Here is a 14,066-nt window from a genome sequence, read left to right on the forward strand (position 1 = left end):
ATTTTCAAGTAGAAAGCTGCATATAGAAATCCCACCAAATTCAACATGCCCCAATTTAAACTTGTTTCCTTCATATCCCCGGCCTCCCCAAAATAGTTTCCCATTTTCCTGTCCTGTCACTGATGCCTCCTTCCCCTCTTTTACTTCCTGTACCCAATCAGCCCTCAACCTCAGTATGGATTCTCTCTCTGAGAGAATCATTTTTCACAACTTCCCTCTAGTATGCAGACCAACTTCAAAATAGGGTATTTAGATATGATACAAAATTGCAGTGGTTTATTTCGCATGAGAAAATAGTAACAGTAGCCAACATTTATCTAATTTTTACTGTGTGCTGGGTAGGCATAGTACCTATGTATCTTAGCATAACACATGTATTTTCTTTTTACTATTCCCTTTTCTACAAATTTAGACAAGCAAGGTGGTTTATTCCCTTTCAAATGTTGTCATACACCTTTAGTGATTTCTTTCGCTTTGTACATCAGTCTGAGTTATGTTAATCATCCAGTTTTTGGATGATTAAAAAAAAAAAAAACCTAAGCATTCTATGTTAGTGAACATCAGCTCATTTTGCCACCAAAACTCTATTAATAGGTACTTACATATGTCTAAAACATAACTACAATCATGATAACCCAAGCACAGTTAAATCCAGAAATATTTTCTGAGAGGTCAGAAGATTAAAATATGCTTTATAAAATCTTGGTGCTAGCATGTTCTCATTTTTCAAACACGGGTCACCTCTGAGTATCTATGTGTGAGTGACATATAGATCACTTACTCTTTCAAGAGGGTGTTTTTTCAATTCTTTGAATGCTGCTAACCCCTGAAGGGTAGTTCTTGGTCCTTTTCTCTTTAGAACCCACAAGCACACACCCATTGCCCATCTTGGTGAGTAACAGTAAACTACACTTACTTAAAAAATCCAATTCTCGCAGAAACCTGTAAATCAGCCGAACAATTTTCGTGGGCACAAAATCTTGCGAAGTTTATCTGGAAATAAAATATGACAGTATTTTTTTATGGTAGTTCAACAATTTGGGATACTTCTAACTTTTTTAAGAAGACATCTATGATACATGAGAAAAATGAAACAAAATTGATAATGCCGTATTTTGTTCCCTTTGAAGAGTTTAATTTGAGGATTAGTCACAGGTTCAAATGACAACTGTAGGGCTAACGGAACTGATTCTTCCAATAGGTAAATTGAAGGCCTAAATTTGTTAAATGGAAAAAAATGTTTCTTTTATAATCGTCATGAAAAAAATGAGTTTAATCAAATTGAGGTAAAGTTTTAAAGGTAAGTGTTTAAAACATGTGCTGCAAAGATATTCTTTCCTGAGTTCCTCTCAGTTTTCTGGTGATACGGTTTGATCCACTTATTACAAATAAACATGGCACTTACTTTTCACAGATGGTAGGACAATGGGCTTATATTTATTGGAAACAATAAAATGTAGAAATTTAGAAATTTTACTTTGAGGGTACATTGAACAAAATTAAATGATAGCTGACCCTCAGGGTTCCAGAATTTGTTTAACTCGGAGCATTTTAATAGGACCCAGAGAAATAAAAGGTATATGGGAAAACCTGAGGTATAAGATAGACAAAAAGTGCAGAGAGAGAAAAAAGAAGCTGAGAGGAATAGGGGGAAGTGGAGAAATGCTAAGAGAAATCTAGAAAGTCAGAGAAGGAGCTCGGTTCATTAAATGGGAAATGACTAGCATGTTGTCAAATAGCGTGTCCGACCACAGCCTGCCTCGACCCACTGAAGCAGAAGGGAAGTGTAAATCTTTCTCTAAATGATTAGGTAAATATGATTTTTTTTTCTATCACTCTTATCTGTAAAGCATGGTGTTCTAAAAATCAAAAGGTAGAGTTTTATTCTTTTTTTAAGATTTTTATTTCTTTATTTGACAGAGAGTGAAAAAGAGTACAAGTGCAAAAGAGTACAGCGAGCAGCTGAGGTAGAGGGAGAAGCAGTCCCCCCCACTGAACAAGGAGCCCGATGCGGGGCTCCATCCCAGGACCCTGGGATCATGACCTGAGCCGAAGGCAAGCACTTAACCATCTGAGCCACCCAGGCGCCCCGGTAGAGTTTTATTCTAATGTAATAACAAATTGCTAAGGTTTGGGCTTATGTACTTACCATGCTGTGTTTTTCATTATTAAACATAGTTAAGAATAGTTGATATTGACAACTAAAGTTCAACAGAGGGGTGAAAACACTGACTTCCACAGATAACATTAAAGTGTATTGAGAAAACTTGTCTAAAGGTATTATGTTCACTGGATCTAGCATTCTAGACTAGAGTCATGATTGTAAGCTCAAAGACCTTCAAGTGACTTAGGAGCAACTTGTCTAGACAGGATGCGAACTGGCCCTTGGAGTGTCCCTTCTGCCTTTCACATTCCTTGTGCCATTAGCAAATGCTTTAGTGAATGTTTTTACCATGCCCCCAAACATCCTTTGGTCTTTGCATTGTTGAACAGTAAAGGTCCAGACAACTGGACTCCTGGGAATAAATACACTGCAAGTGAAAGGGAGATATTCTGGAATATGTGAGAGAAGGCTGTTCACTGGTTAGAATGCAAGATCCATCTCAAAATGCAATGGATCCTGGGACGTGGCTGTAAAGGCTATGGTTGAATTTGAAAGAGAAATTGTTGTGTAACAGAAATACTTATGTTTATAAAGGATTAAAAGCCAGCAAGGGGACTTGCCTACCAAGACTGGATGAATCTGGGTAGAGTGAATGAGAGGGAGACAAAATGAGAGAGAAGGAGGCAGAAAATGAAAAAGGGGAAGATAAACCTCAGGAATGTGACTCTGTCATTATGAGCGCTCCCTAGCAATATATTTTCTGATTAGGCAAGGAATCAAGGAAAGAAAATTAACATCTCATGTATATGGGAAGCCATTGCTGGGACTAAATGCGTATTTTAAAATATTCAGTTTAATATCCTAAAGAGAATATAAAAAACAAAGAAAAATGGAAAACAAAGCATATCATAAATCTTTTCATATTAAAAATTCATAATTTTTTTTTAAAAATTCAGAAAGATAATTCATTTCCACAGAATTAGGCAATGTTACAAAAAAATTACTTTAGTTACATGCACATCATGTTTTGAATAAGGAAAATATTCTTACTGTTTTTTCAATTACGTCTTTTTCTTTCTTCTGCTGGAGAATTGGCTGAAGTGGTGGGAATTCTTCTGTACTTCGTTTACTGATGACATGATGCCCAAGGTGGTAAGCAGCTTCAATCTGAATTGGGGTGAGGATGTCCCGCACATCTTTCTAAGGAAATTTAAAACCATAAGTTAAAAATAAAAACAATCATGTAAATTAAAAAAAAAACATATATAGAAAGTTCCTCCATTCCTGCATTAAAGTCAAACAACAAAGAAAAGATAAAGGAAGTATTACCTTTTCATCTAAATTTTTAAAATACATTGAATGTGTATGTTTTTTCACATCACAAAAGCATGTATATTAGAAAAAACACAAAAAGAGTATAACAATAAAAAAAATAGTCATCATGTAATAGTTACATAGTTTTACATTTGGACATGTTTTCTTTCATGATATTTTCTATGCATAATTTTTATCACTTGACATAAGCATTTGTAAATCACTTTGAAGTACTTATCAGCATTTTATTCTATTTAACATTTCCCTGTAATAAACTTGTAGAAATAGGATATCTCAATTTATTCGAGTTTTCTTTTTATATGTCTCAGTAACATTTTAATTCAATTTGATTCATGTGATTTCCTATTATGAAACATATCCTTTTTTCCTATTCTTTTTTTTTTAAGATTTGATTTATTTATTTGACAGAGAGACACAGTGAGAGAGAGAACACAAGCAGGGGGAGTGGGAGAGGGAGAAGCAGTCTTCCCACTGAGCAGGGAGCCCGATGTGGGGCTCGATCCCAGGACCCTGGGATCATGACCTGAGCCGAAGGCAGACGCTTAATGACTGAGCCATCCAGGTGCCCCTTTTTTTTCCTATTCTTTATGGAATTTTTCCAATTATATTTTTAAGTAGGTTACAAATGGTATGTGGGAAAGTTATTTGTTTTATATATTTAATCTTTTATCCTAGTCACTTTACTGAATTTTATCAGTTACAATTTTTCTAAGTTTATTGTGCTTTTACACTTCACAAGGAAAGTTCTTGTATTGTTTATCAATTATACAGGAATTGTACCCATTAGGGATCCATTCTGCATGATATTCTTTTAAATTTAATATCTTACTGATTTTTACACAACATTTCTCATTTGTAATCATGTAGTCAAAAACCCTTTCTGAATGATTTTAAGATTTTATTTGAGAGCACGAGCAAGGGAGATAGTGAGTGAGCGTGAGAGCCAGAGATAGCGAGCGAGCGTGAGAGCGAGAGATAGCGAGAGAGTAGCGAGAGAGCGAGAGATAGCAAGAGAGAGATAGCAAGAGAGAGATAGTGCGCGCAGGAATGAGAGAAAGAGGGAGATAGTGCGCACGCGCACGAGAGAGCGAGCGAGCGAGAGCGAGCGAGCGAGAGAGAGCGAGAGAGCGAGCTAGCGGGAGCGAGCTAGCGAGAGAGAGAGAGAGAGAGAGAGAGAGAGAGAGAGAGCGAGAGAGAGAGCGCGCGCACAAGAATGAGAGAAAGAGGGAGATAGTGCGTGCACGCACGAGAGAGAGCTAGCGAGAGAGATAGCGAGGGGGAGAGCTAGTGAGAGAGAGCTAGCGAGAGAGATAGCAAGAAAGAGCACAAGCAGGGAGGAGAGGGAGAAGCAGGCTCCCCACTGTGCAGGGAGCCCAATAAGGGATTCGATCCCAGGACCCTGGGATCATGACCTGAGCCGAAGGCAGCCGCTTAACGACTGAGCCATCCAGACATCCCTTTTTTGAATGATTTTTAAAATTTCTTGTATTCTGCCCCCAGAGAAACAGCTCGAGTTCATTACGCTGACTGTCAATTCACATATTTTAATCTACGTGAATTTCTACATGCAGGCATTATTTTTCCCTTTTAAAAATATCTTCTCATGTACTTCAAAATTATTTTTTGATTATTCACTAGCCTTCTACTGAAGAACATACACATACTATCAAAATTATTTGCTTACATATATACACAAGCAGTAAAATAGCTGACAGGAAAGTAACTTTGAAAGCAGTTGTTCTCGAATCTTATGTCTATGGAAAAAAAAATCAGTAATGCATAAAACATGGTACCTCTTAGAAAGCACTTAACCTGGACCTCTTTAGACAAATGAGATTTTCAAAGTCTACTGAACAAAACAGACACCTTTCTTTTTCTCCTTATCTAAGTAGGTGGGCAAGTAAGATTTTACTGATAAAGTAATCTATGAGGATTTATATCAGAATTCAGGAGACAATTTCATGAAATAAGACACGTTGATGGCAAATCTATAAAACAAGTATCTTAAGCACCACAAAAATTAAACGTAGAAATATCTCAGGATTTGAGAAGGCAGTTAATAATCAGTAAGGTCTATCGATATGGAACTATGCAGTTTTTGCTTTTTTCTTTTCTTTTGATACTAAAATTGTTACTATACTTTGATCTCTGAGCTTTACATCACAGTTTAACTCGACTTTTCAAATACCCATTTCAGTCTATAGGTTCTCTTCTCGATTTATTTATTATTTTGTTTTTAAGTAATCTCTATACCCAACATGGGACTCAAACTCACAACTCTGAAATCACGAGTCGCATGCTCTACCAATTGAGCCAGCCAGGCAACCTGGTTCTTCTCATTTTAAAAAAGAAATTCAACTAAGTTCGTTTTGACCATTTAAAGAGACTCAAGTGTTTGCACCAGGGCTAGACATATTACCTTAAACCATAATTGAGGTTTATATTTATTCAGTTCCTGAGCCGATCCATGACTTTGTCATTAACAGGACTCCAGTAACATTAGTAGACCAGGTTTTTATTACCTATGGGCATTTCAAGATTGGAATATGGCTTAAACATTACTGCCTAAGAGCAAATAAAGAACAGATAATTTGTAAAGCTCATCAATTAGCAATCCCTAATGGGTAAGAAAAGAATGCCTGTAAAACAGATGGTTGTGCTGCAGTAACTTGATAAAAATCAATGAAGGAAATTCATCAAGATGATTTATCACATAAAAGACATCTATTTTTTTTTAAAGATTTTATTTATTTATTTGACAGAGAGAGAGACACAGCAAGAGAGGGAACACAAGAAGGGGGAGTGGGAGAGGGAGAAGCAGGCTTCTCGCTGAGCAGGGGGCCCGAAGCGGGGCTCGATCCCAGGACCCTGGGATCACGACCTAAGCCAAAGGCAGACGCCAAACGACTAAGCCACCCAGGCGCCCCGACAACATCTATTCTAGGTCTTCATGTAAACAAAAAAGATGAAATTTTTTTTCTACATTATTTATAACTATCAATATATGTATATAGTAGGTACAGGACTGGGGTTCAAATCTCAGGTGCAACACTTACTATCTGTGTAACCTTGGGCAAATTATTTCATCTGTCAATGGCTCAGTTACCTCATCTGAATATGGAAATAAAGACAATTCTTATGATACCTATACCTATTGTTATGAGAATTCAGTGGCATGATGTTTGTAAAATAGTATAATGCCTGGCACTTAAGATCTTAAGAGATGTTAGATATTGACTTATTATATATATGCTGCTTCAAAATATAGCTACATCAACCAATCAAGAAATGAATTTCAGTTTAAGAAATTCAGGTGAACAATTGGAAGGAATAAAAAAAAAATAAGAAAGAAAACCAGACCATTGCCAGTCAATGAACATTAAGTAGGAAATGAGTTAAATACCAAGTATTAGACTTGTACTAATTAATTGGTACCTGGAAGATTTGGAGCATGAATCAGAGTACAGGGGATCTCTTATTACTTTTCCATTCTTATACATGGAGACGATTTTATTAAATTACTTGATAAGTGATCCTCTCAACATGAAACTTTGACCCTATAGGAATGCTGCAAATCAAGGCCCAAATCCCAAGTTATCAACTTGTGAAAACAGAACAGCTTGAAGCCCTGAGTATTACAATAGCAAACTTGATTAAATCATTCCCTAGGTGTAGAAGCTAGACAGCCTTTGATTGTCCCTCCACATGTCCACTGTTTTAATTCTTCTCAACAAGCTTGCTTGGACCAAATCATGTTATCTAATTCATACTAATTTTCCACAAGGTCTTCTCTACATCTGGTGTATATTACTTTCATTATCCTAATTAGCTATTAATTATGCTTTTCTCACAATATATAAAATGTACGTGCACTCTTGCAAGAACTGTATTTGACAGATATTCACACTTATTTAACTTTAACAGCTCCACCTAAAGACAAAGGCTAGAATATCAAAAATGTCTTGTAGTGACTAATTAAGTATTGGGGAGGGAAAAAGTAGATTTGCTTAAGATTTTTTCATTTGGATGGGCATGTGCTATCTATATTAAAAATAATGAAGATTCCATGCCACATTTTTATGGACAATTACATAAAATAAGGCAACCCACAAGCGTGCAAATGAGCACATGTCTGAAATTACACAAAGTCCGTCTTCTTGTTTGACTTTTACAGAAATTCTTATTTACGGCCACTTGAGAACTGAGCCATAGGCCCATGTCCTCCTACTGTGTGTATGCAGTAAAAAACCTAGGCGGTGGAGCCAGAAATATTTATAAAGTTTACTGAATGAGAAATGATACTGAGGTATAGACATTTCAACATATCTATTCATGCTGTGTCGAAGGAAGACTCTGGGGATACAAAACTGAAAGTCAATACCTATGTCACAATCCATAACCCGTAAATCCACACACAGTGTGGGGGATGAGCTTTCTGATGGATGTATACACAAGTACAGAAGGAGGGCCACCCAATCTACAGTCAAAAGAGGATGAGAAAGTCTTACACAGAAGAATTTTAAGCAAAGAATATGGTCAGATTTATGATTCTGAAATACCCTTCTGGTACAAATGTGGGAAATGGGTTGGGGAGGGAGAAGGAAAGGCAGAGGCACGGACTGGAACTGAAGCCAGCACCACCACTTGTAATGCTAACCACTCTAGCTAGTAAGCCTGGTTCAGGAAGTGGAGGATTGTCAACATCCGGCACTACTAACATCCTGAGAAGAGACAGCACCCCCAAAACAGGTGCTCTAACTATAACACTAATAGAACATTCTCAGATTTTCCCTTATAGAATTCTTTAAATAGCACTGAGGGCACATCATCCATAAATTTTAAAAAAATATTTATTGATTTCTACCTCATGTAATGAGTTGTATTACCTCTAAGAAAAATACAAACACGCAAAAAGTAGTATTCTGTCTTCAAAGACCTTGCAAACTAGCAAAGAATTAACATATGCTGGAATAATCAATCTACTTCTTGACTACCACAACGTCAGGATAGTTGTATAGGTTGCTTGTACTTAGATTTTCAGCAGAAATGCATTCCTATATGGATCAGGCCATAGTCTGCTGTGTAGATTGAGCTATGTACTTGTATAGCTTAACAATATAAACATATAAAATACAAATAAAACAAATTTACTAATCAAACATACATTCATTTCCTTGCAGTTACTATTGAAAAAGATGGGTTTCAGAACTTACATAACAAAATAAAACTCCTTTACTTCAGAAATCCAAAAATCTAGAAATTTGAGAAATCAAGGGAAAGAATGAACTAATCTACTGTATATGTGGGTGGGTTGATTTCATAATTATACAACATGCCAAAGCCCCTGAACTCCCTGGATCTCCGAGTATCAATGGGGACAGGCATTCCTTGTCTGATGACTAAGCTACATATTTCTAGCTTTTATTGGAAATGTTGCAAGCAAGGTGAGAATCTTGTTACTGTATTTGTTGTCCCACTTTACCAATCTTCTTCTCTTCTCAAACATCACTGAATATTTTGATGTAGAGATTCCATCAAGATCAACCAAGAAATATCAATTATAAAAGCCTTAAGGGAAGTCTCACTCCACCACAGCTGCTCAGACATTTCTAAAAACTGCTGCCAATTATTAATTGAGTTTCCCTGAATCAAAGCAGCCTCAAAATTATCCCATGTTCTAAGAACTTGTACTAAGAAATCACTAAGATCTAATCAAGTTGTATATATGAATATAGCACAGATTCATTGTCACATATATATATGGACGAGAAAACATTTTCATCGTGGGCAAAGTGACATCTAATAAAAGAGAATTTCAATAGACAAAACACTGTAAGGTGTGAAAAATTAAACATTTGGAAAGGGTATGTGCTATGGTGAGCACTGTGAATTGTTTAAGACTGATGAACCACAGACCTGTACCTCTGAAACAAATAATACATTAGATGTTAAAAAAACAAAAAAGATAGTAGGAAGGAAAAAATGAAGGGGGGGAATCAGAGGGGGAGATGAACCATGAGAGACTATGGACTCTGAGAAACAAACTGAGGGTTCTAGAGGGGAGAGGGTGGTGGGATGGGTTAGCCTGGTGATGGGTATTAAGGAGGGCACGTTCTGCATGGAGCACTGGGTGTTATATGCAAACAGTGAATCATGGAACACTACCTCAAAAACTAATGATGTAATGTATGGTGATTAACATAATAAAATTAAAAAAAAGAAAATTATGAAAGGGAACAACTTCAAAGGTAGATGCAATCACACAATAAAGGTAGTAGATTAATCACTTATGAAACCAATATGGAGGTTAAAACACAAAAGGAGTAAAATCAATTTTATCTACAAAAATCAATCAAGGAACTCAAAAAAAAGGATGCAAAATATAACATTATATACATACAACGTAGAGGACGGAGTAAAACTGTAGTGCTTTTAGAATGGGATTAAACTTAAATGACCATCAACTTAATACAAATTGCTATATACTTAGGATGTTACATATGATCCTCATGGTAACTGCAAATCAAAAACCTATAATAGATATACAAAAGTCAAGAGACAGAAATCCAAGTATAACACTAAAGGAGGCCATCAAACCACAAGGGGAGAGAGCAAGAGAAGAAAGGAGCAGAGAACTATAAAAACAACCAAAAAACAAATAATAAGATGGCAATAAATACATACCCTGCAATAATTACTTTAAATGCAAATGGACTAAATGCTTCAGTCAAAAGACAGAGGGTGACTGAATGGATTAAAATAACAAGACCCATCTATATGCTGACTATAAGAGATGCACTTCAGAACTAAAGATACATGCAGACTGAAAATGAAGGGATAAAAAACATACACATACATGCAAGTGAAAAAAAAAAAGCTACAGCAGCAATCCTTCTATCAGACAAAATAGACTTTAAAACAAAGACTGTTGCAAGAGAGAAAGAAGGGCACTATATAAAGGGAAAATACATCAAGAAGATGTAACATTTTATCTATGCACCCAACATGGGAGCACCAAAATACATAAAGCAATTATTAACATATAAAAAGGGAGAAACTGATGGGATTACAGTATTAGCAGGGAACTTTAATACCCCATTTATATCACTGGACAGACATTCCGAACAGAAAATCAACAAGGAAATAGTGGCTTTCAATGACACATTAGACCAGATGGACCTAACAGATACATACAGAACATTCCATCCAAAAACAGCAGAATGCACATTCTTTCCAAGTGCACATGGAACATTCTCCAGGCGAGATCACTTGTTAGGCCACAAAACGAGTCCCAATAAGTTTAATAAGACTGAAATCATATCATGCATCTTTTCTGACCACAAGAATATGAAACTAGAAATCGGTTACAAGAAAACTGGAAAAAAGCACAAACAGATGGAGGCTAAACAATATGGTACTAAACAATGAATGGGTAAACCAAGAAATCAAAGAAGAAATAAAATACATGGAAACACAACTGTCCAAAATATTTAGGATGCAGCAAAAGCAGTTCTAAGAGGGAAATTTTATAGTAATACAGACATACCTCAAGAAACGTAAAAACTCAAGCAAACAACTCAACCTTACACCTAAAGGAACTAGAAAAACAAGAACAAACAAAACCTAATATTGGTAGAAGGAAGGAAATAATAAAGATCAGAGAACAAGCAAATGAAATAGAGACTTAAAAAAAAAAACACAAAAAAACAAAACCAAAACAATAGAAAAGATCAAGGAAACCAGGAGCTGGTTCTTTGAAAAGTTCAACAAAACTGATAAATCTTTAGGCCAGACTCACCAAGAAAAAAATAAGAGAGAAGACCAAAAATAAAATCAGAAATGAAAAAGGAGAAACTGACACCACAAAAATACAAAGGATTATAAGAGTTTATGAAAAAATTATATGCCAAGAAATTGGACAACATAGAAGAAATGGACAAATTCCTAGAAACATGTAACCTTCCAAGACTGAATCAGAAAGAAATAGAAAATTTGAACAGACCAATTACCAGCAGTGAAATTGAATCACTAGTCAAAGAATTCCCAACAAACAAAAGTCCAGGACCAGATGACCTCACAGTGAATTCTACCCAGGATTTAAAGAGTTAATACCTATTCTTCTCAAACTATTCCAAAAAATAGAAGAGGAAGTAAAACTTCCAAATTCATTCTATGAGGCCAGCATTAGCCGGATACCAAGACCAAATAAAGACATTACAAAAAAAGAAAATTATAGGCCAATTTCCATGATTAACATAGATGAAAAATCTTCAACAAAATATTAGCAAACTAAATTCAGTAATACATTAAAAAATCATTTACCACAATCAAGTGGGATTTGTTCCAGAGATACAGTGGTGGTTCAATATTCACAAGTCAATCAATGTGGTACATCAAATCAATAAGATAAAGGATAAAAACTGTATGATCATCTCAACAGATGCAGAAAAAGCATCTGACAAAGTACAACATTCACTCATGATAAAAACTCCCAACAAAGTAGATTTAAAGGGAATATACCTCAACATTATAAAGGCCATATGTAAAAAACCCATAGCTAAAATTATACCCAATGGTGAAAAACTGAAAACTTTTCCTCTAAGAACAGGAACAAAACAAGGATGCCTATTCTCACCACCTTTACTCAACACAGTATGGGAAGTCCTACCCAGCAATCAGACAAGAAGAAGAAATAAAAGGCATCCACACTGGTAAGGAAAAAGTTAAACTTTCACTATTTGCAGATGTAATGATCCCATATATAGAACACTCTAAAGACTCTACCAAAAAACTACTAGAACCGGGGTCAAGCCCTACATCAGGCTCCCTGCTCAGCCAGGAGCCTGCTTCTCCCTCTCCCTCTGCTGCTCCCCTGCTTGTGCTCTCCCACTCTCTGTCAAATAAATAAAATCTTTTAAAAAACCCACAAGAGACAGATATGGCTAGAATCAGAATCTTACACTTGTGAGAATGGTTAGAATAAAAAAGATAAGAAATAACAAGTACCGGCGACGATGTAGAGAAAAAGGAACACTTGTGGACTGTTGGTGGGAATGCAAACTGGTGGAGCCACTGTGGAAAAACAGTATGGAGGTTCCTCAAAAAATTAAAAATAGAATTACCATATGATCCGGTAATTCCATTACTGGGTATCTACCCAAAGAAAATGAAAACACTAATTCAAAAAAATATGCACCCCTATTATTACAGCATTATTAACGATAGCCAAGAGAGGAAAGCAACCCAAGCGTCCACTGATAAAGATGTTGTGTATACACACACACACACACACACACACACACACACACACACACACGAATATTACTCAGCCATAAAAAAACAAGATCTTGCCATGTGCAACAACATGGATGGACCACAGGGTATAATATTAAATAAAATAAGTCAGATAAAGGCAAATGCCATACAATTTCACTCATTTATAGAATTTAAAAAACAAAACTAACAAAGAAAAAGAGAAACAAAAAACAGACTCAAATACAGAGAATAGAGAGAGGGAAGTTGGGGGCATGGGTGCAACAGAGAAAGGGGGTTAAGAGTACACTTGTCTTATGAGCACCAAGTAATACATGGAACTATTGAATCACTACATTGTACACCTGAAACTAATATAACACTGTAGGTTAACTACTCTGGAGTCAAAATTTAAAAAAGAATACATTTATCATGATGGGCACTAATGTATAAAATTGCTAAACTGTTATATTCAACATCTAAAACTAATATAACACTGTATGTTAATTATACTTCAATAAATAAAACGCACCCTTCATTTCTTTCCCAGCACTCCACAATTTCCTGTACTCTGCCCTTTCTCCTTTTTCAATCACCCGTATCTTCTAAAATGGTATAAAATTTCATGTTTATCACGTGGTTTGTCTCACTCCACTAGATTGTAAACTCAGTGAGGGTAGTGATCTTTTTTATATTTCATTCACTGCTATACGCAAGTGTCTCAAATGGAACCTGATGCAACATTGGTACTCAAATACCTATGGAATTAATTGCGTGGATGGAGACATGGAGCTTCATTGGTATGACCAAAGGGAACAACTACACAAGGAAAATGTGTCCAACCGGCAAGCAGAGTCCTCTTAGAAGTAGGGGCTGTGGGCCTGGCTACATAATTAGCAAGTGCCACTTCATTTCACTGTAGGGGATGCTGAATATATGCCCATTAACACTCCTGATACAGGGCAAGGTTTATGGAACAAAGGGACAATCCAGGCATCCTGACTACTGCTCAACTTTTCTACTATCATTGAGATGGCAGAGGAGTATCAATTTCTGTCCCCATCCTTTGGACTGTGGAAGCATAATAATGTTCATGTTTCTGAGTACCTCCCACTACCATGCTGGTGGGGCTGGAAAATGCACTCATTATATTTCCCTATCTTCCTAAATCACAACTAGAGCTGTTTTAATTTTAATAATGGTTTCACCTTTAAAAAAAAAAAAACCCTACTATGTACCAATCCCAGAGATAAGTGCTTTTGTCTGGAACAATGCCAAGAAACAAAGGGCTAAAGAAGTCAGGTCAATTTCCTGTCATTGATATAAATTTAACATAATAGGTTTCTTTGTGAATGTCTAATGTTGGCCCTTTTAT

The 14,066-nt window shown here is 36.1% G+C and overlaps 1 protein-coding gene across 1 annotated transcript in view; it reads right to left on the reverse strand.

The window, feature by feature from the left end:
• Positions 1 to 14,066, reverse strand: part of ITGA4 (integrin subunit alpha 4) — a 78,133-nt gene that overhangs the window by 25,927 nt on the left and 38,140 nt on the right. Inside the window, exons 16-17 of the mRNA XM_025849102.2 lie at positions 3,155 to 3,304; positions 917 to 993 (exon numbers count right to left, since the gene is read on the reverse strand). Coding sequence (XP_025704887.1) covers positions 917 to 993; positions 3,155 to 3,304 — 227 coding nt within the window. The remainder of the gene's footprint in view (positions 1 to 916; positions 994 to 3,154; positions 3,305 to 14,066) is intronic.

This window comes from Callorhinus ursinus, unplaced genomic scaffold (genome assembly GCF_003265705.2).
Source record: "Callorhinus ursinus isolate GAN/ISIS: 27379988/994484 unplaced genomic scaffold, GSC_fseal_2.0 scaffold2, whole genome shotgun sequence".
NCBI lineage: Eukaryota > Metazoa > Chordata > Mammalia > Carnivora > Otariidae > Callorhinus > Callorhinus ursinus.